At 42.2% G+C, this 26,672-nt stretch overlaps 2 protein-coding genes across 2 annotated transcripts; both read left to right on the top strand.

The window, feature by feature from the left end:
- Window positions 1-13,331: 13,331 nt before the first annotated feature.
- Window positions 13,332-14,108, top strand: LOC136524387 (uncharacterized). Its single transcript, XM_066517788.1, has one exon. It carries the CDS (start codon window positions 13,332-13,334, stop codon window positions 14,106-14,108), a length of 777 nt encoding a protein of 258 aa, XP_066373885.1.
- Window positions 14,109-17,485: 3,377 nt separating this feature from the next.
- Window positions 17,486-24,124, top strand: LOC136519770 (V-type proton ATPase catalytic subunit A-like). Its single transcript, XM_066513138.1, has 19 exons — window positions 17,486-17,693; window positions 18,228-18,354; window positions 18,464-18,519; window positions 18,604-18,660; window positions 18,743-18,854; window positions 18,962-18,999; window positions 19,121-19,222; window positions 19,320-19,376; window positions 19,471-19,542; window positions 19,625-19,726; window positions 19,843-20,038; window positions 20,555-20,661; window positions 20,910-21,104; window positions 21,195-21,281; window positions 21,893-21,997; window positions 23,015-23,112; window positions 23,210-23,288; window positions 23,569-23,657; window positions 23,757-24,124. The coding sequence occupies exons 1-19, from the start codon at window positions 17,622-17,624 to the stop codon at window positions 23,869-23,871; spliced, it is 1,866 nt and encodes a 621-aa protein (XP_066369235.1). The 5' UTR covers window positions 17,486-17,621; the 3' UTR covers window positions 23,872-24,124.
- Window positions 24,125-26,672: the final 2,548 nt, after the last annotated feature.

Genomic DNA, 26,672 nt, shown 5'->3' with positions numbered 1-26,672 from the left:
AACCATGACAGTCCCAGCTATACCACCATGACGGCGCTCAACCTGCTCAAGTGCATCTCTTGTCGCTGGTGGAAGCTGATCTACAATAACAACACCACTGCAAGCACCTCCTCTCTCGACACGCTCTGTGGCCTCTGCAACTACGGCTGCTCTAGCTGTATCTACATCTAGATACTTGTGCTTCCTTGTTGCCAGCTTCTTTGTCGCCTTGCCTTTTTGATCTGTAGGCAAGCGAGGCAGACGCCTCGGATCCTCATCACCTGGACTACCTCCGGTGTTTTTCACATGAGCCATCTGAAGGATCTGAAGACAACAACTGCCGCTGACAAGAAACAACTGCCAACTGTCACTTCCGAGGCTTGGCCTCGATCCATACTCGCGAGCTTGGCCCCGAGTTGACTGACAACTGCAAATAAGACCTCAACAGCACCGACTCGCTGCACGATAGAATAGATAGGATATACAAATAATTTTAATTATTCATCTAGAGATACAAAACCCTAAGAAAGCAAGCAATTAGGTACAAAATTGAATCGAGGGCTTGCTACCTGATGAACCGGCGATCCGACAAGAAGAGAAACGACACGCGGGGAACCACCAGGAATCCTAGGGTTAGGGTTCACGGTGCGTAGTGATTCGATGGCTAGGGTTTCGACAGAGCTACGGCACGGCGGTGCTGGCACTGGGGCACAGGAGCAGAGAGCACAGCGGCGCTAGCACTAGGGCACGGGGGCGGTGCTACGGCTATGGAGCTCGGCGGTGGCTCGGGCAGTGGAATCATGGGGAGGCTGGCGCGGCGGCTCTAGCGTAAGAGGACGAGGCTGTGCGGTGGCGTGGAGCTAGGCAGCACGGTGGTGTGGGCAGAGGCAAGCGCGGGCAGAGGCGAGCTTGAGGCGATGATGGCGTGGAGGCGATGGATTTACGGGTCAAGATCAGAACACGGCGTGATTAAATAGTGGCCCCCAACGTGACAGGAAAGGAAACAGAGAAGAGTTGGAATCCCGCTCGATTTCTACTGATCGAACGCTCTGGTGGCAGTGACCGAACGCTGCCACCCAGCGTTCAATCAGTTCCAGAGAGGTCCAAATCCCCTAGAATTGCGACCAGACGCGTCCGATCCCAACTGACCGGACGCAGCCAGAGTCCGGTGGATCCTGACCATTTCTTCTTCACTTGACCGAACGCTGGATCGCCTTCTGACCGGACGCTAGGAGAACACAATTTCAGCATCCGGCCACTCCTTCTCAGCAGCAATTCACCTCCTATGAACTGGTCGGACGCTGGACTTCAGAGTCTAGTGCAGCGTCCGATCACTCTTTCTTCAGCAAATCTTCAATGTCCTTCGTGCTGCATGTTCCCAATCAAGTCCCAACTTCAATAAGATCCAAATAAACACTAATTGGGACTGATATGAGTGACCTCTCTCAAACCCTCATGTTTTTCAAAAATATTTTGCTTTAGGCTATAATTCTTTTTAAGAAAATAGGCAATAAGAGGGCAATTGAAGATAAACAACAAAACAACATTCATGCATATGCAATGCAATACTTGAAAGTAAATCTAGTTGCTTATCAAGTTTGATCCAAGGTTAAGCTTCTTCATATGCTTTACGACGGTAATCTTAACCATGTTAGATAAGCCCTATATGCATTACCAAACATTAAACATGTTGTATATTACAATGCAATGGAAGGGACAACACAAGCTCATCTTTTAGTAAAGTTGCTAAAATCAAGAACATTGAACTCATTCCGCAATCTATAAAATGTTACCTCATCTAGCGGTTTAGTGAAGATATCCACCAATTGATCTTCGGTCCTTACACCTTCTAATGATATATCATTCTTTGCAATATGATCTCTAAGAAAGTGATGGCAGATATCTATGTGCTTGGTGCGAGAGTGTTGAACCGGATTATTTGCAAGTTTTATCGTACTTTCATTGTCGTACAAAAGAGGTACTTTTTTTAGAACTACACCATAGTCTACCAAAGTTTGTTTCATATAAAGTATTTATGCACAACAAGCACCCGCGGCAATGTATTTCGCTTCAGCGGTGGATAAAGCCACACTATTTTGTTTTTTGGAGGACCAAGACACAAGTGATCTATCAAGCAAATGGCATCATCTGGATGTGCTTTTTCTATCCACTTTGCAACCAGCATAATCCGAATTGGAATAGCCAATTAATTTAAATCTAGCTCCTTTAAGATACCAAAGGCCAATGCTTGGTGTGTGCTTAAGATACCTAACGATTCTTTTAACGGCAATCAAATGAGTTTTCTTAGAATTAGCTTGAAATCTAGCACACATACACATACTAAACATGATGTCGGGCCTAAATACGGTTAAATATAATAAGCTACCAATCATAGAGCGGTAGAGAGTTTGATCAACCGTGTTACCTCTCTCATCTAGGTCGAGATGTCCATTAGTTGGCATTGGTGTCTTGATTGGCTTACATTCATCCATCTTGAATCTCTTGAGAAGATCATTTGTATATTTCTCTTGAGAGATGAAAATTCCTTCTCTCATTTGCTTGACTTGAAAACCAAGAAAGAATGTAAGCTCACCAATCATTGACATCTCGAACTCTTTCGACATCAATTCATCAAACTCTTTGTAAGAATCTTCATTTGATGATCCAAAGATGATATCATCAACATACACTTGACAAATAAAGATATGCCCATCAAGCTTCTTGGTGAATAGTGTGGTATCAACCTTCCCAATGGTGAAGCCCTTCTCAATGAGGAAGTCCCGAAGGCGCTCATACCAAGCTCTTGGGGCTTGTTTAAGCCTATATAATGCCTTGGACAACCTATAAACATGATTAGGATATCTAGGGTCTTCAAACCCGGGAGATTGATCAACATAGACTAGTTCATTAATAAAGCCATTTAAAAATGCACTTTTCACATTGATTTGATATAATTTTATTTCATGATGTGATGCATATGCAAGAAGGATACGAATGGCTTCTAGTCTTGCAACCGGTGCAATGGTCTCTCCAAAATCCAAACCTTCAACTTGATAAAAACCCCTTTACAACTAGTCTTATCTTGTTCCTCACAACTACGCTTTGATCATCTTGCTTGTTTTGGAACACCCACTTTGTTCCAATGACTCTTTCACCTTTTGGCTGCACTTCAAAGAGTCCAAACTTTATTGCGGGTGAAGTTGTTCAACTCTTCATAGCCTCCCTCAATGATTCATCACCTACATCATCAAGATTCTCATATACTCCTTGGGAGCCGTTAGATTTATCAAATTCCACATCATATGTTTCTTCAACCAAGCCGGTGGTATGATTAAATACTCTATATGCTTTGGACTTTGATGAGTAACCAATAAGAAAATCAATATCACAACGTCTTTGAAACTTCCCTAGGTGTTGCCGCTTCTTGTAGATGTAGCATTTACAACCAAACACTCTAAAGAAGGAGACATCCGGCTTCTTCCCATTGAGAAACTTATAAGGTGTCTTGCCAAGTAACTTTTGAAGGAACAGGCGGTTGGATGCGTAGCATGCGGTGTTGATAGCTTCCACCCATAGAGCTTCGGGGGTGTTATACTCATCAAGCATTGTTCTTGCAAGAGTGATCAATGTCTGGTTCTTTCTGTCAATTACACCATTTTGTTAAGTAGTATATGTTGCGGAGACCTCATGTTTGATTCCAACTTCATCACAATAGGCTTCTATGTTTGTGTTATCAAATTTCTTCCCATTGTCACTTCTTATCATCTTGAGCTTCACTTCAAATTCATTTTGTGCTCTCTTGGCAAACTTCTTGAAGTAAGATGCAACTTCATATTTGTCATGAAAGAAGAATACCCATGTATACCTTGAATAGTCATCAACAATCACAAGACAATAAATATTTCCTCACAAACTCTTGTATGTTGTTGGTCCAAATAAGTCCATATGAAGGAGTTCTAGCACTCTTGTGGTTGACATAAAAGCTTTGGTTTGATGAGTATTTGCAACTTGCTTGCTGGCTTGACATGCACTGCAAAGCTTGTCCTTCTCAAACTTTACATCCTTCAACCCTCTCACCAAATCATTCTTTATTAGCTTCTTGAGTGAGCTCATCCCAACATGAGCAAGTCTTCTATGCCATAGCCACCCAAGTGTTGTTTTGGTGAATAGGCAAGTCTTCAAATTTGTATCTTCGGAGGTGAAGTCCATTAGATATAGGTTGTTGTATCTAAATCCTTTGAATATCACTTGATCATCATCCTTCTTAGATAGAACAACTTTCTTCTCGGTAAACAAGCATTAGAAGCCAAGATCACACAATTGTCCAACGGATAACAAGTTGAAGCTCAATGAAGCAACATGTAGCACATTTGAGATAGAATGATCATTTGATATTACCACTTTGCCCAATCCTTTAACCTTGCTCTTTGAGTTATCTCCAAATGTAATTCTTTCTTGTTCATCTATTTCTTTATCTAGTGAGGTGAACATACAAGGATTACCGGTCATATATTGTATGCAACCACTATCAATAACCCAATGACTTCCACCGATCTTGTAGTTCACCTACACACAAGAGATCAAGCTTTAGGAACCCAAACTTGTTGAGGGCCCTTCACCTTCCCAATAAGTGACTTAGCAACCCAAATTTTTTTAGGCCTATTCTTGTTTGGGAGTCCTAAGAACATGACTTTTATCTTTCTACTAGAATCCTTTCTAAGCATGTAGTGAGCATTGAAGGCAAAAGGTCTAGCATGCTTAGGCAAGGGTTGTGATGGTGGAGTTTAACACTCATGAGCAAAGTGGCCTTCTTATCCACACTCAAAACACTTCTTTAGCTTTGGCTTTTGTTGTTGTTGAGCTTGAGCATTCTTCTCTTTGTTTGCCATGTACCCAATGCCACTTCTATCTATCTTCATGATGATGTTCATTAGTAGCTCACTTTAAAGATACTTGCCTCTAGTGAACTTGCTCAATCTAATTTTGAGATGCTCTTTCTCCAACTTGAGCTTCTTATTCTCTTCCTTAAGAGCATCATTGTTTTTATCTTCCTTGAGCTTCTTGTTTTCTTCTTTGAGCTTCTCATTCTCAAGAATCAACTCACCATCGTGATCAAGAGTTTTTAGCACAATAGTGTTGTGATTTTTTATCTCTTCAAGATCTTTCTTGAGCTTTTCATTATTATTCTTTTGCTTAACAAACTCATCATAATCATCGGCCTCAACCACTTGCTTGTCCTTGCTACTAGAACTTTGCTCAATGCTCTCAATGATCAAATCATCATATGATGTAGCTATATCAATCTTAACAGCATTGTTAGTAGCATCATATGGCTCACTGGATAAATATTTTTGAGCAATAACAAGATTATCATGATTAATCTTAAGAGTAGTATATTCATCTTTTAGCATATTATGGCTAGTGATGAGCTCTTTATGCATCCTCTCAAGTTTATCATGTTTATGTTTAAGCTCTTTCTTAGAAGATTTGAGCTCCTTGAGTTTGGATGACATAGCTTCATTTGCTTCTCTAAGCTCAACACTAGCCTTTTCAGCTATATCACATTTAGCTAAAAGAGAATCATTTTTAGCTTATAGCTTATCATTCTTAGCCCTAGTCTTTATAATGATTATGGAGTATTTATTTAGCAATTTAACAAGATCATCATAAGAAGGTGATTCATATTCATCATCATCACTATCGCTATCATCATTACTAGCATGTTCATCACCACTACTCTCATCATCATTTGATACCTTGCGTTCACCCTTGGCCATAAGACACAGGCGTGTAGAGGATGATGGCGATGGTGGCGGTAAAGATGATGAAGAGTCAATAACAATGACGGCCACCTTCTCGTTATCACTATCAACATCAGATGAGCCACTAGATGAATCAATATCCGTGAGCCAATCACCAACGATGTATGCCTTTCCACTCTTTTTCTTCTTGTGGAAGTCCTTCTTTCCATCTCTCTTCTTGTATGGCTTGTCTTTCTTCTTCTTATCTTCATCACTTGAGTCATCTTTCTTACCCTTGTTCTTGTTCTTGAACTTGTCTTTCTTGGACTTTGTGTATTGGTGACTAGATGACCAAGTTCTCCATAATTGTAGTAATCCATCTCGAAGATTGGCTTCCTTCTAGAGCTAGTGAAGAACTTCTTCTTCTTGCCATCAAACTTGATGCCACTCTTGTTGAGCTTCTTTAGCATCTTGGTGGTTTTTGTCACCATGAGAGCAAGACTTGCATCATCAACTTCATCATCACTTGAGCTCTCATACTCAAGCCTTGTTTTGCCCTTCTCTTGACTAGCTTTGAATGCTAAGTCCTTTTCTTTCTTCTTGTTAGAGGATGAGTCATCTTGAGGTGTGATATGCATGTACATCTCATGAGCATTGATCTTTCCTAAGATTAGTATCGGTGTAGCGGTGGAAAGATCACCTTGATAAAGCACGGTCACAATATGCCTATATTTATCAATGGGGAGGAAACTCAAGATCTTTCTTATAACATCAAATGGTTGCATTTGAGTAAGTCCAAGCCCATTGACTTTCTCTACAAGAACATTCAAACGTGAATACATTTCATTAGCACATTCTTTAGGAAGCATTTCAAAAGAGTTAAGCTTTTTCATGACAAGATGATAGCATTCCTCACACTCACTCTTTATTCCCTCATGGAGCGCATAAACGTCCGACCATAGTGCATGTGCGTCTTTGTGGTTCCTCACCCAGTTGAACACATCTTTACAAAAACCTCTAAATATAGTGTTTCTAGCCTTTGCATTCCATTTTTCGTAATTCAACTCATCGCCTTGTGGGTGTGCGGCATCCCGAGGTTTTGGAAAACCTTGTGAGGCAGGTCTAAGTATTCCAACATCTAGAGCTTCTAGATACGCCTCTATGCGGATTTTCTAATATGAAAAAACACCCCCCTCAAAGATAGGAGGAGGTCCATCCCTGTAAGACATCTTTCACTAGACGGTTAAGCCTAAATACATGAGCATGAGGCTCCGATACCAATTGAAAGGATCAAGATGCCAGGGAGAGGGGTGAATTAGGCTAATTATAAATTTCTTTGCAATAATTAAACTCTACGGTTAGCCCAATTAACCCATTGTGCCTAGAAAGTGTTTCTATTGATCTAACACACAAAAGTTTAGCACCCTAAGTTCCAATCTTACTCTAGCATGGCAATTCTAGGAATATAAATAACAAGAATTGAATTGCTCCAAGTAAATGCTCAAAGTAAAGAGAGAAGGAGGAACGCGGCGATGTTTTGCCGAGGTATCAGAGAGTCGCCACTCCCTACTAGTCCTCGTTGGAGCACCCGCACAAGGGTGTAGCTCCCCCTTGATCCGCATAAGGATCAAGTGCTCTCTACGGGTTGATTCTTTGACTCTCCGTCACGGTGAATCACCTACAACCGCTCACAACTTGAGTTGGGTCATCCACAAGCTCTCCGGATAATCACTAAGCTCCCAATCACCACCAAGCTGTCTAGGTGATGGCGATCACCAAGAGTAACAAGCACGGACTCTCACTTGACCACGACAAGCCTAATGAGAAGGGTGAATGCACACTTTGCTACTCTTGATCTTACTAATGAGGGCTCTCTTTGGGATTCTCAAATCTCAATCATCTCACTAGGACCTTGCTCTTCTTGGCACTCTCAAAGGTGTTTCTCAGCTGTTGGAATGAGCAAAAGTACCCCCACACACGAGTGGAGGTGGTATTTATAACACCGGCTGAAAAACGAACCATTATATGCCTCTGCGGGGTGATCGGACGCTCCGATCATGTTGACCGGACGCTCCGGTCAGTTCACCCCAAACTCTAGTGTTTAAAGTGTGACCGGACGTGTCTGGTCGTGATTTTCCCTCTCTGGAACCTTACTGGAGTCGACCGGACGCTGGCCCTCAGCATCCGATCACTTCACCTCTCAGCGTCCGGTCACATTAGACGATATCACCTTGGTCAAATGAACTGACCGGACCCTAAGCCAGCGTCTGGTCACACCAAAGCTAGCATCCGATCAGTATTTGACCCTCTATTCACTTCCAACTCTCGATCATACGTGAATGAAGTTTGCTCCATTGGATCTAAGGGCTATTTTGGAGCTACCTAGTGCTAGATTTAGCAAGTGTGCACCACACCTAACCCACTAGACTCACCTAGGTTAAGCTATCCATCCATACCCCCCTTAATAGTACGGCCAAAGGAAAAATAAAGTTCTAAACTACTTTAAGTGTCTCTTCAACTTCAAACGACACTTAGAACTAGTCCATCCTTAACCTTATCGTCCATCCTTTGAAAACTGAAATGATTTCCATCGTAGGGGCATGACCACCATGATTGCCTAATCGATCTCTATTATCGTGACCTAACTTAATTGCCTCTGCAAAACACACTTTAGTCACAGTAATCACGTATTGTCATTAATCACCGAAACCCAACTAGGGGCCTAGATGCTTTCAAAGGCAATGAAAGAAAATATGTTTAGCAGAAAGGCCAATGATGTCTAGGAGGTTTGACAAGGAGCCAGAAGAGAAGGGTGCAACGCTTAAGGAACAAAGAGTTAGAACAAGCTCAGACATCCGGTAAACCTCAAGTATGGCGTACTAAGCAAACAGCCGATAGAAAGCAACCATCGACTAATATCTAAATAGCTTTTCTGTTGCCATCAAAATTCAGAGCTCCGGCAGATCAAGAAGTTTATTCAGATTTCGATGAATCAGAGTATGAGGAGATAGTTGCCAAGTTGATGGTTGTACAACAAGCAATATTTGATAAACCAGTCAAGCATCGACACTTAAAGGCTTTATATATGAAAGGTTTTATTGATGGAAAGCCGATGAACAAGATGTTGGTGGACGGAGGTGCTTCTGTCAATCTAATGCCTTACACCACTTTTCGTAAACTTAGCAGAGGATCAGGAGATCTGATGGAGACTGACATGATGCTTAAGGACTTTAGAGGTAATGCGTCTAAGACTCTGCTCACCATGTTCTTCGTCATCAATGAAAAATGGTCATACAGTTTACTCCTTGGTCGTGATTGGATTCATGTGAACTGTTGTGTACCATCGACCATGCATCAGTGTTTGATTTAGTTGCATGGAAATGATGTCGAACTGGTTCGTGCTAATGAGTCTGTAAGTATCACAACAACCGATCCAATCTTTTGGGAGCTAGGAGACTTTGAACGCTTTTCTAGCAAGTTATGGGAAGGAGACTTCATTAAAATTAGCAATGAAAGCCAACATCCGATGCAAGTGATCGACTCTAAGAGTTTGTTTTAGTAAATAGTCACGGCTCCACGTCGGCCATTGGATTAAAGAAGAATAAACACTGGTCCTGGAGATGAGCTTAGGTCAACGTATGTGAACACTAAATGGAATCCTAAGTGCGAATAAGAATTGATAGATTTCTTAAACGAAGTTTTGTTGCACTTGATGAGGTGCTTGCTCTGAATCGATCGATCGTTTAACCTTTAGTTTGAAGAGTTCTGATGCAACCTATCAATAGCAATCGATGAAACAAATTTGAAGGAATATTACCCTAACATTTGATCAATACTTGATAGCCGATTCGTTTAGTCATCGACTCTAATAGACGGTACCAGAAGGGTATCGCCTCTAGTTCAAAAAATAAGCCTAAAGATGTGAAAAAGCTGATACGATACATATCGCATATAGAGCAAAAACAAAAATAAAGACAGTCATGACAACAATAAGAGCGTCTCACTACCATGATGTACCTACAGCGCGCTCAGCGGCCAACGCAGGAAGCCTCTTGGCCAGCCCTGACCTTTGTTGCAGTTTGTGGCTTCAGCAAGCTAATTTTTCACAGTGCTCTTTCTGTGTTCTCAACTTGATCTGATTGCGGGACTTCTGAAACTGGCAATCGCCTTATTAAAAGTTAGAATCAATAAATGAAAGATTGCTCGCAGTTGGCTCAGGATTGGAAGATCAAGACATCAAGCCGATAGAGCCCTTTATGTAGTGCATGCAAGTCATATTTCCATGCATATATATACACGATGTATGTGGGCACAAAAAGGATGAGTCAGGTCTTAGAAGTACGTGCGATCATGCCATATCATATGTTTGATTGAGAACGCAGAGATCATAAGGCCGACGAAGTCTAGCTGATATGTACATACTGGAAGAAAGTTCAAGCAAAGGCATTCATTGGTTCAAAGCGAAGGTACGCATATTCTTTATTTCATGCTTTTCTGTCACTTGTAAACAATCTATTATAGGGAAAACATGCTATCTAAGTAGTTGATGAATGAGATATGATATGATGAAAGAAACCTTGCTTCTTTTTGCAAAGTACTTGAAAAATTTTCTTACAAAAATTCAAAATCAATAGCTTGTCTTCTCAATGATGTTGAATTTCTTACCAGAGCCATATATTAGTCTCATTAAAAACCTTCCATATAAGATGCTTGCTCTGTGTTGAGTTTTGTCAAGTTTTATTGACCCTTGTTGAGAGATTTATCATGTTCCCAAGATCAAGATCATGTACACGCCACATATATGTGCTACTTCTATACTGAAAGTACGCAAAAAATATGTTCTTCATCCACCTCAAAATGTTCTGCTCCTATACTGGGAGAAGACAAAAAAAATATTAGGTTTTATTAGAATGAATGCTCTAAGTTCTTGATAATATTTCTCTCAAAAAATTTGTTATAAAGAGAGACATGGGTTATGCAAAAATATATAAAAGATGGATACAAAAGAAGTCCAAAATAAATAAATAAATAAATAAAAGGGAAAAAGGAAAAGATGAGAAAAGATAGCCCATGTTCTCGCAAAAATATTCCATAAGAGAGAAATGTATTTCAAAGAGCATAGTAAAATTAGGTTAGCCACTAAATATTCCACGCACATGCATATCTTGATCTAAGAGTATGACATTTCTCTCCTTAGATCCGGGATTTGACCTTACAATATATGCAAGGTAAGTACGCTACATATTTTATCCCTACCTAAAACTCCACAAGCTTTTTAGAAGTAGGATAAGAAGAGACAAAACAATGCTTTGACGAGGAACTATACACATTGAGCGATCTGAGAGAATCATTTGAGGAGCAAAGCTATGTTTTAATTTGAAAATCTTTCAAAAACCTACGTTTTCTGAGCAGGGGAAGCGAGGATGACTTGATTCTAATCCGTTCTATTTCTCAACCACCCAAGATGGTATGGTAGACACTTCAAATTTCACATGTGTAGGTGATGCTTGAAATAAGGTAATATCGTTGCCAATAAATTCCTTGGCTCCTTGGAAGAAGACTATCGGCTATAATACCTAAACTTTTTATGCAACATATTTCCGTACTACCGATTAACTTGTATTGCTATGATCGAACTCGGGGGGCCAACTCCTAATCGCCTAAAGCAGATGAACGGAGATGCAGAGAAAGATCAATTTTGAAGTTATCAAGATCAAAAAGAAGATGGAGCCGATGCAGCTTTCAGTGATTGCGATCAAATGTCATCGGCTGGGGAAAAGAAGACCATCGGATCAAAATAGTTCGAAGCATGAAAACTTATACTTCGAACTAGGGGGGCCTGTGTTTATAACAAAATTTGGTAAGCTTATCCTGGAAAGGATGAGATCAGCCGATGATGTCAAAAGCGAGAAAGTTTCCTAATTAAGGGATATTTATGAGCCAGCCAAAAAATATTATTTAATTAATTTGAGAGAGACATGATGTCCTGGTGCATATTAGGATGAAAGAAACAAGGACGTATCAAATAAGGAAGCTTCATCAGTAAGGATTCTACATAAGAGAAATTAGAGTCCATGTATCTTGGTATTTTTTTTTATCTAGTCATGATCGTTTAGGACTCTTATTAGTCCAGGGTATAAATATAAACCCCCGACTATTGTATCAAACACACAATCAATCAAATACAAGTTACTTACTTTTTTTGGCTCCAGCCACCCCTTAGGAGTAGGAGTAGAGTAGATCTCGGCGAGTTCTTCAGCAAGTACGGCTATATCGATCCGGTTGACCTTCACTGCTTGTCTGTAAGTATCGTCATGGCTTATACCTCCGTTCGTACGGCTGCATCGATCCGGTCGACCTCCACAGTGACTCTGGTATAAGCTAGTTATCGATTCTTGTCTAGTTCAAGTATGGCTGCATCGACCCGGTCGACCTCCACTTCTCGAACTAGATTAAGGTCAAGTTATCGGCTCTATCCAAAGGCGACGTTCCTTCGGATAGATTCATTAAGTTACTGATATTGCTTGCTGCTTTTATTATTTATTTAACTACAGCAATATCACTTCGCTCGATTGGGATTGATCTAGATCGGCTTTATATCTTGTTTAGCCCATCGTTGGTTAATCTAAACTGATCTAATCTGCACTTTAAATGATGAGTTATGTTTTATCGGCTGTTTTATATCAATCTTGATCGTGCATAGCGTGCGTTTAAGGCATGTCTGATCTTGAGTAGATCTATTGGCTAGCGAAAATTGTTCCATGGCCCGTTATCACGGCCTGTGTGATTCTACCTCACACCCCACTGTTAGCACCGTGGAGTAGGGATCGTTGTTTGGTAGATCTGTTTCTGAGAAGGCATGATCTTAACTGTGCGCTATGCCTGAATCGGCTATTTTAGCCGATATCGAACGCTTTTACGAACAGTTCACATTACGAAATCGTTGAAGTAGGGATATGTTGAAAGATGTGTTAGCCCCCATGATCTTATTAGTTTATTACGGCCTGCATGATTCTGCCTCATGTCCCACTGATATTAGTGATAATTTAGGGTCGTTGAGTCTATTGTTGTTTCTACGACCTGCATGATTCTGTCTCATGCCCCACTGGTCATAGCGATAGATGAGATCTAATAAGTTCATTAGATTTATCTTTATTAAATGGTTGAATGATGATGAGTTGTTTCTTTTACATAAAAAGAGGTTCGGTTACTCACAGTCATTGGCTTAGCATGAACTAATTATTGTTGACATCTTATTGCCATTGACCAATATTTGTCTAAATAATGATATTCATCCTGAATAATAACCGATTCTTCTTACACCACCCCCACGAGCTTTAACTGATTTATTCTTATGAATATGTTGGAATCGACTATTTAGTCGATCTCCTTTCATATCGGCTCTCAGAGCCGCACATTCGGGACTGTCTGGCAACACCGGCACGTTCCGCCCTAAATTACTGATAAACTTTTTCTCCTTGTCAATTGCAGGGTCAAATTGACTGGCACGTCTCGGGAGGAATGCGCAAGATCGACCACCCCTGCGCTGAAGCTAGACGGATCTCCAGCTCCATCGAGCGGACCCTTCCGGCTTGCCCGTGTGCCCTCGGCATGGGACAAACTTCCGTGTCGACAAGCCGCATAGCTGCGTCGGTCACCACCCCCTCTGGCCGGGCAACACGGGATCGGGCTTACAATGTCGCGCGCGTCACACTGCCGCACACCGAAGCCATTGCTGGCACAACGTCGCCGGCTCTAGCACCCGTAGCCGATGCTGCCGGTCACCGCCGGCCGCTGCGGGTCGCGAGTGCCCCACCACCGTGGGCGCACCCCCAGCCCATCCAGCTGCTAGGGCAGAGAACCCGGTGCCCCAAGCCGGCGCTGTCGCCCCTAGACATGGGGGAGCCGGATCCGGCTTCCAGCGCACCAGATCTAGCCGCCCAGGCCCAAGAGCAACTGGGAACGTCGCCGCCGGCGCTGCCATACGAGGAGGAAGGGGACGGCGGAGGGGAAGGAGATCCCGCCTCCGCCACCACCGAGCGCCTGCCTAGGCTCCGGCCGGCGCTGCCGCAGCCGTGGCCAGGCAGCTCCCCCGAGCCCCACGCGGCTCAGGCAAGGCCGCGCCCAGCCGGCCCACTGCAGCCTGCGCTGCTGCTCTGCCAAGGCGCGAGGATGAGAGGCCCCGCCGCCGCCATCCTGGCGAGCCACACGGCCTTGCCGGCGGCCTGCTCCAGCGGCGGCGCGGCAGGGGAGGGGAGGAGAGGGGAGGGGGCAGCCGCCATCTTAGTATACAGCTTTTGGTCAAGAAAATCTTACTATAGTACTGCCTATTCTTTTCGGTTTGAAAATGCGATAAGAGGTGGACATAGAAAATGTGATAAGAGGTAGAGGTTCTGTTGTATTGGCTTCCTACTTCCTAGTATTTATAAACTATTTAAAATTAGTTTTTACAGTATTGTGAATGCTTTGGTGTTTCTTATAATTCCAAATAACTATTAACTTTAGGAAAACATAAAAAGCTCAACTAAATTAGTTCTAAAATTCTCTTAACCTTTTCTGTACCTTCAGATACGATTACAAGAAACAACTTCATAACTTATGCAAATAACCACCTGGAGAAAGTTGAAGTGAAATTAACTAGTGCTGTTGTGCATACCTATAGCATGAATGCATGATACTAGTACAAGTAAACTTCACTGATCTGTGTGTAAATGGTCAAAATATCGAGCCATATCAGACCTAACATCTCAATATAAAATATAAAACGGCATCTACTTTGACAAAGTTCATGACAAAAGAGGAAATCAGATCTCCATCAAATACTTTTGGAAGTCTATATATAGCAAGATAGAAGCCTCAGCAGGTCATACAGAAACAAGCATAGAGTCATATAGATGACTGAGCCTCACATATGTATCAAGTAGCAGCCGATGACTAGGCATACATACATACATCGGCTTTCTTGTGGTGCACACCCTAGAGAGGTTTAGTTTGGTGCTTGTTGTGACTGCTAACGGCCCTACGTGAAATGAGAAAGAGAGCGGAATGCAGCCAAGGATGACTTGCCGGGTATGTGCATTCATGTTACAAGGGAGCATATGCAACCTGTTACAAGGGTGTCTGTCCCCCGGCAAGTTGTCCTTGGCGACATCTTGTTCTTTTTCTCTCACGTGAGGCCGTTGCAGGGTTTAATTTTATAACTTACATGGTTTAAGTTAAGCTGCAAGGTAATGCACACATACCATTATACATATATCATTGTATGGATGGGATGAATTATAACACGATGTTCTTATTTTGCTCTGAATGTCATGTACATGTGTTGGCTCATACATAGCCATCTAGAGCAGATTCAACGTATTAGTCATTTCCAGTTTACATTCCCTTTGACCGGCATCACATTTCATCTTCAGTTTTCTTGTTCCAACTAGGCCTTGACTCTTGAGCTTTATCAACACCATGGAGGTAGCAGCACTATGCTAGCTGATAAGGCGCTAACCTTTCCTAAAACTAGCCTTGCTTCGACAAATAAGTGTACTGGAAATTTGAATCCGGTCACAAACTCACAAGTTCGCAAAACAAGTTATATGGGCAAGCTGAACCGTCAACAGACCCGCACCAGCAGTAGGCTGCTATCAAGACTGATGGCTGTTCCTGCCACAGCAAGTTCGTGCAGTACAACCAACAAATTTGAGTTGGGGCCTAAGAAGCAAGGAGCACCATACCTCTTCCCCTCGTGGCATCCGCTCAAGCAGCGGACAGGCGCGCTCTCCCTCCCGGCTGCTACGCGGTTGCTGCGGAGCTTCCTTCTAGCCCTGTAGGCTGTAGCTACGCCGCCGCGCCCAAGCATGGAGGAGGAGAATGCTGAAGCAGACGGTTCTGCATCTGCTTCCTCTGGTTCAGCGAAGTGGGAATACGACAAACGCTAACCTGGGCCGGTATATAAAAGCTGCGGCCTGCGACTGTAGCCGGGCTGTGCGGGGATAAGCTGGCCCAGAGATCATGGACCGTGGATTTAAGGATGAAAACGGTCGGAAACGGTCGGAAAACTTCTAAATTGTTTTTTATTTTTATATTAGAAATACGAAAACGAAAACGAAAACGAAAAAACCGGACACGAAAACGAACGCGAACTTACGAATTATCGAGAATTTCGAAAACAAACCAATTCGAGCGGATTTATGTCGAACACGGTCGATATACGAAAACTCAATACGGAATACCGACCCGTAGACCAAGTGCATGACTAAGTGCATACATGATCAAGTTCAAGTGCATATAATAATTAACAAGTGCATATTATAGAAACATGAACTCGAACCGAGTCAGAATAATTTTATTAATCTTTTTAGAATAGATGTAGTATTTTATTTTAAAGATTTATTCAGATTTTTCTTTTGCGTAACAAAGATTTATTCGCCTGATGCAAAAACTATCAAATGATTGACTTTGCAGGTGGGGGTTAAACCGATGAGCTTGATGTGCTATGGCCCAGGTGGGCTTTCGTGTAGATGCTGCTGGTTTTATGACATTTAGCACCATCTCGTGAGGTGAAGAGAGATGAGGCTGAGCGCCGTCTATAAGAGAGGGCAGCTGGCCACCAGTAGAAAGAACGCAGTTGCGTGGTGAACAACCTGTAATTAGGCTGTATGACCTGTGCAGTTGGCCAAATTCGGTTTAAACCAAATTTTCAATTCGGAATATTTCAAATTAAAAGTAGAAAAGTAGAAAACGGTCGAAAAATGTCTAAACCGTTTTCTACTTTTACATTTGAAATACGAAACATCTCAAATGCGAAAGCGAAAACAGTAAAGTCGGACAAGAAAATGCGAATTCAATCGGATTAAATATAGAAAACGATGCGGTTCGGTTCGGGATATTTTCGTTCCATTTTCATCCTTACGTGGATTACAATTACCACGGCGCTACTTTTCAGCGAAGGCACGTTGTTTTCCTTTCAGGATAAGTATTAACATAAATTAAATTTTAGCAAAACAAACAGTGTTAATGGTTTTATATGGCTTCACTATTTTTTAAAGCATCTCCAGGAGTCTTTGTAAAGCTCATTCTCAGAATCATTATTTGAATAAGTCGTTTTTTATATCTTGCTGTTCTCTAACAGTTTTTCTATATCTTACGTGTACTCTAGAGAGTCATTCTCGTTTTATAGCTTTAGGTAGTGACAATCCAGAATATAAGATAGTATATTTGGATAGCCAAATAAAGAAGTTGTTGGAGGGTATTCTCATCAAAGTCTCTGTTCCTAGGAATTAGGAAGGAAATAGAGAGTATTTAGAGTTGTTCTAGTAGGACCAAATGATCTATGCTAAGGTAAATTGATGTCTACTAAAAGTCTAAAGCACAAAAAATATTAATCTATACAAAAACTACTAGAGTTAATGTTATTTGTATCTCTAAATAAATTTATTAGAAAATATATATTTAACGGTTCGTCTAATAATACTAATTATAGACTATAAAACTAAATATTTTATATATATTTAGTTAAAACTAAAAGTGAATGGGACGAGGGAGTAGCTCATACCCGTATATGCTAACAGCTGAGACTGAAAGTAGTCGGGCCAAAGCCCATAAAGCATCGCGCATAGCTCCCAGCTCCACGTGTCACGACTCACGAGTACCGGTAGCAATCCTTTTTCTAATCATTGCGATATGCTAGTTTATTTCTTATGTTGACAAAAAGAAAAAAAACAATAATGCAACAATAAATATTACTTTTACTCGGAAAAGAAAAAGGAAGAAAAATCCGTTTCTGTAATCGTGGCCCCCTTATCCATCGATCGGTTTCCGTTTGCCCAGAGACCACAGTCCAGCCTAGATCGAGCGCGACCCTCCTCTCTCGATCCGACGCCGGCCGACGACCCCTAGCCGGCGGCGACCATGGCGTTCGCCGAGCGCGTCACCACCTTCGAGGACAGCGAGAAGGAGAGCGAGTACGGCTACGTCCGCAAGGTTTGCGTCCTCCTCTTCCGTCCCTGCTCCCTAGATCATTAGACTAGACCCTACCTCTCGGCTCGCGTGATGTCTTGCCAGGTTGGTTCTGGATCACGGAACCATAGCGGCCTTGTCTGCGAATTTGAGTGTTGTCCCGATCATTGGAGCATCTGGGTGCGGGAATGTTCTGCCCGGTATTTGTCATGCAACTTTCCTGGGATTCTAGTGATGATATTTGGGTCAAATTGAATCCACGGGGAATTCGTTCTATTGGAAGGTTCTAATGGAGTTTGGACCGGGAGAGGTGCCGTCTCTTTTTGTGGATTATTACTGTTATGCTACTTAGAGTTGGCTGCTGCAGCTGTGTTCTTAGTTAACCTGCATATCGAGAAACTAGCATGGTCGTGTTGGGTTGGATTATGATTTATGAAATTTGCGGTAAAGTGTGTAGGTTACACAGCCTAGCAATTAAATTGGAGATTTAGTTAGTTTAGACAATATTTTGATCATTATTCTGACTCTCTCATGATGTATCTGTGTCTCCTTCTCTAGGTCTCTGGACCTGTCGTTGTGGCTGATGGAATGGGTGGTGCTGCCATGTATGAACTTGTTCGTGTTGGCCATGACAACCTCATCGGGGAAATTATTCGTCTTGAGGGTGACTCAGCTACAATTCAAGGTATTGTACAGTGCAGTCCCAATCCTCCTGTCCATGTTGATTATGTGGTCTGAAAAACACTAAAGAAGTTCACTCAATGAATTACACAATCGCGACAACTCTTTTGCAGTTTATGAGGAAACAGCTGGGCTGATGGTTAATGACCCAGTTTTGAGAACAAGAAAGGTATTGTTTGTGTTGATTTCTGCACGTAGTTGTGTAGGTTTCTTGTTTTTTCCTCTAAATGTGTCATGGCTATTTTTCGTGCAGCCTCTCTCAGTTGAATTGGGGCCTGGCATTCTTGGGAACATTTTTGATGGAATTCAGGTACATAAATGTAACAAACACATAGTAGTATTAACTCGGGTACATCTTCCTGATGATATGGCCTCCTATCATCCCTTTGCAGCGCCCTCTAAAAACAATTGCAATTAAATCCGGGGACGTGTACATACCACGTGGTGTATCAGTCCCTGCCCTTGACAAAGATCAGCTGTGGGAATTTCAGCCGAAGAAACTAGGTAATTTGTGTGTGAATAGTCTATAAAAGCTAAGCACGGTGTCTAAATACCTCGTTTCAAGTTTTATCCTGTACAGAAAGAGCACTAATTTTAGTCATTTCATTCAGGTGTAGGAGATGCCATCACGGGTGGAGATCTATATGCTGTGAGTACAGAGATATCAGTTTTCCTTTTTTAATTTACTATCTTGCTGAAGTTTTCTGATTATTCCGTCCATTGACACAGTGCCTAACATGCACAATCTAATACTGGCGACTATTTTGCAGATTGTATTTGAGAATACACTGATGCAACACCATGTTGCCCTTCCTCCTGGTTCTATGGGGAAAATAAGCTACATTGCCCCTGCTGGTCAGTACAGTTTGCAGGTTAGTATATATCATTCCTTTTCTGCTACATTTTCCTTTATTTTTGCTTAAATTTCCTTGATCAATTTTTCGCTGTTGTTGTTTCCTATAAATGCAGGATACAGTACTGGAATTAGAATTCCAGGGCATCAAAAAGCAATTTACTATGCTCCAGGTGAAGCGTTATCCCTTTTTTTTTAAGTCTTAATAAGTTAATATATTACCATAGTTTTAAATGTCTTAATAATTATCATATTTGTGCTCTGCAGACATGGCCTGTGCGTTCACCAAGGCCTGTTTCATCAAAGCTTGCTGCTGACACACCTCTCTTAACAGGACAGGTATTGAAGCAATAAAGTAAAACTTTCCTGTCCAGCTCTATTGAGTCTTGGTATGTCTCACATGTTTTGTAATTGGTTTCAGCGTGTACTCGATGCATTGTTTCCCTCAGTGCTTGGAGGAACATGTGCTATTCCTGGAGCATTTGGGTGTGGAAAAACTGTCATTAGCCAAGCACTTTCAAAGGTCTTACTTCTATTTACTTTTTCCCCATAGCTGCCAGTGTTGTCCAATTCTGCATGCTGACTTTTAAAGTGCCTTAAGCCTACTCTTTTACTGACCCAAATTGCCTTATAAAACAGTATTCCAATTCAGAAGCTGTGGTTTACGTGGGTTGTGGGGAAAGAGGGAATGAGATGGCTGAGGTCCTTATGGACTTCCCACAATTGACAATGACATTGCCCGATGGACGTGAAGAGTCTGTCATGAAAAGAACAACTCTTGTAGCTAACACCTCCAACATGCCTGTCGCTGCTCGTGAAGCATCCATTTATACAGGTACACTTATGTGTTTGAGATTTTTGCCACTTATATAGGCATGAGTTCAGTCTCTAGATTGTTTTCTTGACCAGGTTGTAGTGCATTTCTTGACCAGATCATAGTGCTTTTCTTGAACAGATTTTTTCCACTTACGTAGGCATGAGTTCTGTTGTAAGCTTATAACTTGCCAACTTGTGACCTATTATCTATCTGTGACTGTCACACTGTTTATTTTTGTAAGTAATAATTTCTAGCACCATCTGGCACAGATGGGAACAACACAATGTTTGGAAAAGTAGATGAACTTAACACATGCAGATATAAGCATCTGCTGATAACTTGATATATCCCCAACTGTTCTTGTTGCTGTTCAGTTTATGTTCAGAACTTGGTGCCCAGGGCCCTAGATCTTGTAGTGATTTAACGCTATTGAAGTGGTTGAGCATGTCTATTTCATGCTAACATGCTAAAAGGAATCGACTGATGTTTTCTGTATCCACAGAATGATGATGTGCATTTTTTTTTTGTACCCAGGAATTACGATAGCTGAGTATTTCCGTGATATGGGATATAATGTCAGTATGATGGCTGATTCTACTTCCCGATGGGCTGAAGCATTGCGTGAAATTTCAGGACGTTTGGTATGATGGCTTTTCTTCCTTCCAGCTATCACTTTTCTTTTCTTCTCTATATCCCATGGTCTGCTCAGCTGTAATGGAAAAGTTGTGTCTGAATGGCTTAATGCTTTAGTAGTAAGTTTATGGACAACACTATTTACCATGAGGGTTTGATTTCTGTTCCATCATCTTGATTCAAGTTGTAGTTGATGCTGCTTTACTGCATAGCATTGTGATTTTCTTGTACTAACAGTGTGATCAATATACTCCAGGCTGAAATGCCTGCAGATAGTGGTTACCCTGCATATTTGGCTTCACGGTTGGCATCGTTTTATGAACGTGCTGGGAAGGTGAAATGCCTTGGCAGTCCAGATCGGACTGGCAGTGTCACAATTGTAGGTGCTGTCTCTCCTCCCGGTGGTGATTTCTCAGATCCTGTTACCTCTGCAACCCTTAGTATTGTACAGGTAAAAAAACTGTTCAACTATTCCCCTTTCGGTTCAATCTACTGACATCATCTTCATTACTTTAATGTCACTAACTGCCCTTGAGTGCAGGTCTTCTGGGGATTGGATAAGAAGCTGGCTCAAAGAAAGCATTTCCCGTCTGTGAATTGGCTCATTTCATATTCAAAGTACTCCAAGGTTATTCCCTAACTTCCCCAGGATGTCAATCCAATCACAGTCCTTTGAATTCTCTAAGAGAAAGCACAACCAATAAGAAAAGAAGCAAACCGGGAACATGATCCATGACCGCTTTCCCCAGATATATTGAGCTCCCTGTATCACATGGTTCCATAAACTGTAGTTTTTATGAGTTATCTGAAGTCACTGCATCAATTGATTAGGTTCACTTGAATTATCATTGTTTTAAATATCGACAATGTGGTTTAGTGTTTCAAACTGATTTGAACTAGTACCTTAGTATCGAGTGATAACTCAAAGTACAGATTGAAAACTGTGCTATTTTGGATATTTTGTTTAGCATTTTTATTCCACAATGTTTCTCTAACATCTAAAACTAATGATTCCTGGTGCTGTGTTCACCTTGTATTTACATCATGTATCACATGAACTATGAATATAGCATTATAAGTGTATACACTAGACATTGCTACCTGGCAAATAACTAAATAAGTAGGCAGTTATTAACTGCCTTTGCTGTATATATGGTTCTCCATGTCATCAGTAGTGAGGTTTCTTCATGGTTCCTGGGTCCTTTGTGTTATACTGACATACTATCTTTTGTTCTTAAGGCTCTGGAATCCTTCTATGAAAAGTTTGATTCGGACTTCATTGATATAAGGACAAAAGCACGTGAAGTGTTACAGCGAGAGGATGATCTTAACGAAATTGTGCAGGTATCCTTTTTCTCCTATGCATCAGTTGCCATGGATCCCATTCTGGTGTTTTGTTGGCATATCCTGTTTTAGAATTAATTTGCTCACAGTTTGAGGGTGATATGTTGGGTATAGGGTTGCAAATGTATATGTACGAACTCTGATTTTTCTGAATCTGATGGAAGCCAGTCACTTATTTTGGGGTGTATGTTGCTATAATTGCCACGGAACAACAACACAACAACAACAAAGCCTTTAAGTCCCAAACAAGTTGGGGTAGGCTAGAGTTGAAACCCAGCAAAAGCAATCAAGGTTCAGGCACGTGAATAGCTGTTCTCCAAGCACTCCTATCTAAGGTTAAGTCTCTGGGTATATTCCATCCTTTCAAGTCTCCTTTTATTGCCTCTACCCAAGTCAACTTCGGTCTTCCTCTGCCTCTCTTCACGTTACTATCCTGGCTTAGGATTCCACTACGCACCGGTGTCTCTGGAGGTCTCCGTTGGACATGTCCAAACCATCTCAACCGGTGTTGGACAAGCTTTTCTTCAATTGGTGCTACCCCTAATCTATCACGTATATCATCGTTCCGATCTCGATCCCTTCTTGTATGACCGCAAATCCAACGCAACATACGTATTTCCGCGATACTTATCTGTTGAACATGTCGTCTTTTCATAGGCCAACATTCTGCACCATACAATATAGCAGGTCTAATCGTCGTCCTATAAAACTTGCCTTTTAGCTTCTATGGTACCCTTTTGTCACATAGGACACCAGATGCTTGGCGCCACTTCATCCACCCTGCTTTGATTCTATGGTTAACATCTTCATCAATATCCCCGTCTCTCTAAGAGTAGTAAAAAAGCAGTCTCTTCTGTTTTCCTGGATTTGTTGTTTGAACAGACAATGAATCTGTTTAAGTCAATTTGATTTGCATGCTTAGTTTAATGCAAGTCTTGAAAGGTTCTATAGAAAGGTTGGAGTCCTTTGCATTGCGTAATTTATGACTTCACTTGGACTGATATTTTCACCAAACAGCTTGTTGGCAAAGATGCACTGGCAGAAAGTGACAAGATTACTCTGGAGACTGCAAAGCTCCTTAGGGAAGATTACTTGGCGCAGAATGCATTCACACCGTGAGTGCTACTCTAAGTAGGCTGATCTGTATGAATTGTTTGTCTTGGGAATGCATAACGTTGTTAATTCTGACCATGATTCCACTTCTCAAAACAGATATGATAAGTTTTGCCCGTTCTACAAATCTGTTTGGATGATGCGCAATATTATTCATTTCAACACATTAGCGAACCAGGTAATACTTCTTTACTTCTACCTTCTATTCCTTCAGTCTTATATCACACAAGCACAAGCAGATTTGTTTTTATTAAAGGATGTGTGTTTTCTCAATTAAAAATTTTCCACCGTCTTTAAAGGATATTGATGTTGAGCCATGGCCCATGGGCTCATGACAGAAATGGTTCATAACTTCATATTTACATAATATGACTTGCATCTACTGGAACTTTTAAAAAAAAAAAATAGCTCATGAAAGAGCTTAAAATCGAAGTCCTTTTAATCTATAATCTTTGCAGGCTGTGGAACGAGCTGCTAATTCTGATGGGCAAAAGATAACCTACAGTGTTATTAAGCATCGCCTCGGTGATCTTTTCTATCGCCTAGTGTAAGTACTTGAGCCACGTATCCAAAGATACTGGTTGCGATTTTCTTCTCAATGATTTATGACGATTGATTGTTAATGATATCCCCCTCTTTACAACAGTTCACAAAAGTTCGAGGATCCAGCTGAAGGTGAAGAGGCTCTAGTCGGAAAATTCAAGAAACTGTATGATGACCTTACGGCTGGATTCCGCAACCTAGAAGACGAAGCACGGTGAATATTTATTGTACAGTCCGTGTCATCAACAATAAGACCAAATTCCCCGGAAGGTTCCGGGAGCAGTCTGTTTTGCTCAGCCTGAGGTTGTAGATGTAAATTAAGCATCAGATTTTCCCCCACCAACACTGTTATTTTTGTACCTTGTTCCCCCGGGTTCTCGACGGGCACTGTTTTGATGTACCATTATTTATTGTAAGATACTGGTGTACATGTCCATAGTTGAATAAGCGCGATGCCCATCAGCTTGAACAGTACAACCTTTTTTTTTGTAATCTTGTCACCAGCGGAGCGAAGAGCAGACATATCTACTACCACCTAATCGTTTGCGCCCACGCCTCTGCTCCGCCCGGCGACCGCGTAAAAAAAATGGACTGCCTCAGGCCCCTAATTTTGGTTGCCGAGCAGAATAGAAGAGAAGGAAGGATTCTAGGTGGAAAAGTGCAAGAGAGAGAAAAAAAAGCAGATGGATCTAAATTGAATTTAAGAAACTTGGGGATTCCTAATGTAAAAGTTCAACCCACGTTAGGTCTTCTACTACTGGCTGGAATCTGCCTAGTGGGTCTTTTGCGCCACTAGACTGGGCTGAGTCGTGGCCTGACCCCTTTTTTTCGTTTTTTTCTAGCAAAACAAGAAGCTTGATTAAAACACTGTTTTCAAAAAAAAAAACATATACGGCAAAAAAAACTGTTTTAGAAACAAACTCTTCCACATCCCTATTTCTAGAAAACACAAATACGCGTGCGACCTAGCTAGGTCTATAGAAAGTGTTTTTAATATCCATGTGGATACGGATAATCCGACCCGATTATATATGGATGCGGTGTAGGATATAGAATTGGTGAAATCCGACGGATATGGATTAACCAATAATTGAACACGCGACGGTTATAATAGGATAATTGGAATATTTTAAGGAGCCCAAGCGGCAAGAATATAAGTCAGCCTGACCTATGACACAAGCATTATTATATTGAAGTCCACAAACAAAGCTCGTCAACTATAGGTTGGTATATTGAAATTACAGGAGACGAAAGAATTATCATCTACCAAAGTGGAGGACTAGTACACGACAAAGAGTGAAGGTAAAGTTTTGCCAAATTAAGAATATTTATTTTTTACACACTTGTTTTATACTCTTAAATTTAAATTGAGAACTTGTATTAATTTTGTGAGCTCTTAAATCGAATTGGTGGATTGATGATGATTATTTCGTGTTGTATTGCCGCTTTATGACTTTGGTTAATGAATTGTTTCTCATCATAAAAAAACAACACGTAAGCAGATATTATCCGACTTAAAAAAGTCCGCTTCCGCTCCATCACCGGGCCAAATCCGTACCATTTCCGACATCTAAAAAATCCGTATTCGCATGTGAATCCGTATAATATCTGATCCGCTCCGAATTCGATAAAAGATGGATTAGGATATGGGGAAGCCATTATCAACTTCGATCCGATTCGTTTTCATCCCTACCATGCATTAGCTTACATATTTCTTTTCACAACCTGTCGGGGACCAATACTAGGGTACCCGAAGAGCAGGAGCTAATGACCATCAATATTGACTCATCCGAGTAGTCAAGAGCGCGACTACAGCTCCAACCGACCCCCCAGCATGCAAGCTCCGCTTCGCCCCGCCTCTGGGAGAGGGCACCATCTCGCCCGACCTTTGGGTCTGCGTTCCACCTCGCTCGACCCTTGGGTCTGCGCTCCACCTCGCCCGGCCACTGGAGGAGGACTCCACCTCGCCCGACCCTTGGGTCTGCGCTCTGCCTCGCTCGACCTCTGGGGGAGGACTCCGCCTCGCCTAACCCTTGGGATTGCGCTCCGCCTCGCCCGACCCTTGGGTCTACGCTCCACCTCACCCGACCCTTGGGTCTGCGCTCCGTCTCGACTGCCCCTTTGGTCTGCACTCCGCCTTGCCCGCCCCCGAGGCCGCGGGCTCCGTCTCGCCCGACCCTCGGGTTTGCGCTCTGTCTCGCCCGGCCTCTAGGGGAGGACTCTGCCTCGCCCGACCCTTGGGTTTGCTCTCCGCCTCGCCCGGCCTCTAGGGGAAGACTCCGCCTCGCCCGACCCTGAGGCCATGGGATCCGCCTCGCCCAACAGAGACCCATACCACCGCCAACCACTCTAGGTCCAAGTGTATGGGCCTAAGTCAAAGCTCTGACACCAGGGAAGAGACCGGTATGCCCCGATGTAACCTGTGGGCTTGACGGGCCATACCGAAGGATTCACATCAAGAACAGCATCGGGCATACCAGTGTTGTTCTGCCTAACCCCCGTACAAACACTGACGGGCGTGTCAGTTCACCACGACGTTCGCTAGGACGGAGTGGAGCGCCATGACTGGCATATGACGCCGGCGCATGATGCTCGTGACGGATAGGACCGCGACGCGAAGCCATCCTTATTGACATCTACAGGGTCGGCAGGACCCGCATGAAGGAGAAGAAGGACCCGACAATCCTGAAGGCCTTCAGCTCTCTCTCTCTCGTTCTTCTTTTTCCTCCACTGTAGCCCATGCTTTTCCTTAGTCTATAAAAGAGAAAGCAGGGCGTCCCATAAGGGACATCACAACACATTGGATCGACTCAAGCCAGATCCAAACAAACCCATCAAACCCTGAACACACGGCTGAGTAGCAAACGAGCTCTCTCAGCACCCGTTTACTCCTTTCACCAGAGATTTGGGACATGTCCCTCTCTCGTCCATTTGTAACCCCTACTATGAACTTTTAGTGCTAGTAACATGAGCGGCAGCAACGAACTGGACATATGGACATTCTACCCGAACTAGTATA

This window comes from Miscanthus floridulus, chromosome 18, assembly GCF_019320115.1.
Source record: "Miscanthus floridulus cultivar M001 chromosome 18, ASM1932011v1, whole genome shotgun sequence".
NCBI lineage: Eukaryota > Viridiplantae > Streptophyta > Magnoliopsida > Poales > Poaceae > Miscanthus > Miscanthus floridulus.
This window is presented reverse-complemented; position numbering and strand designations above follow the sequence as displayed.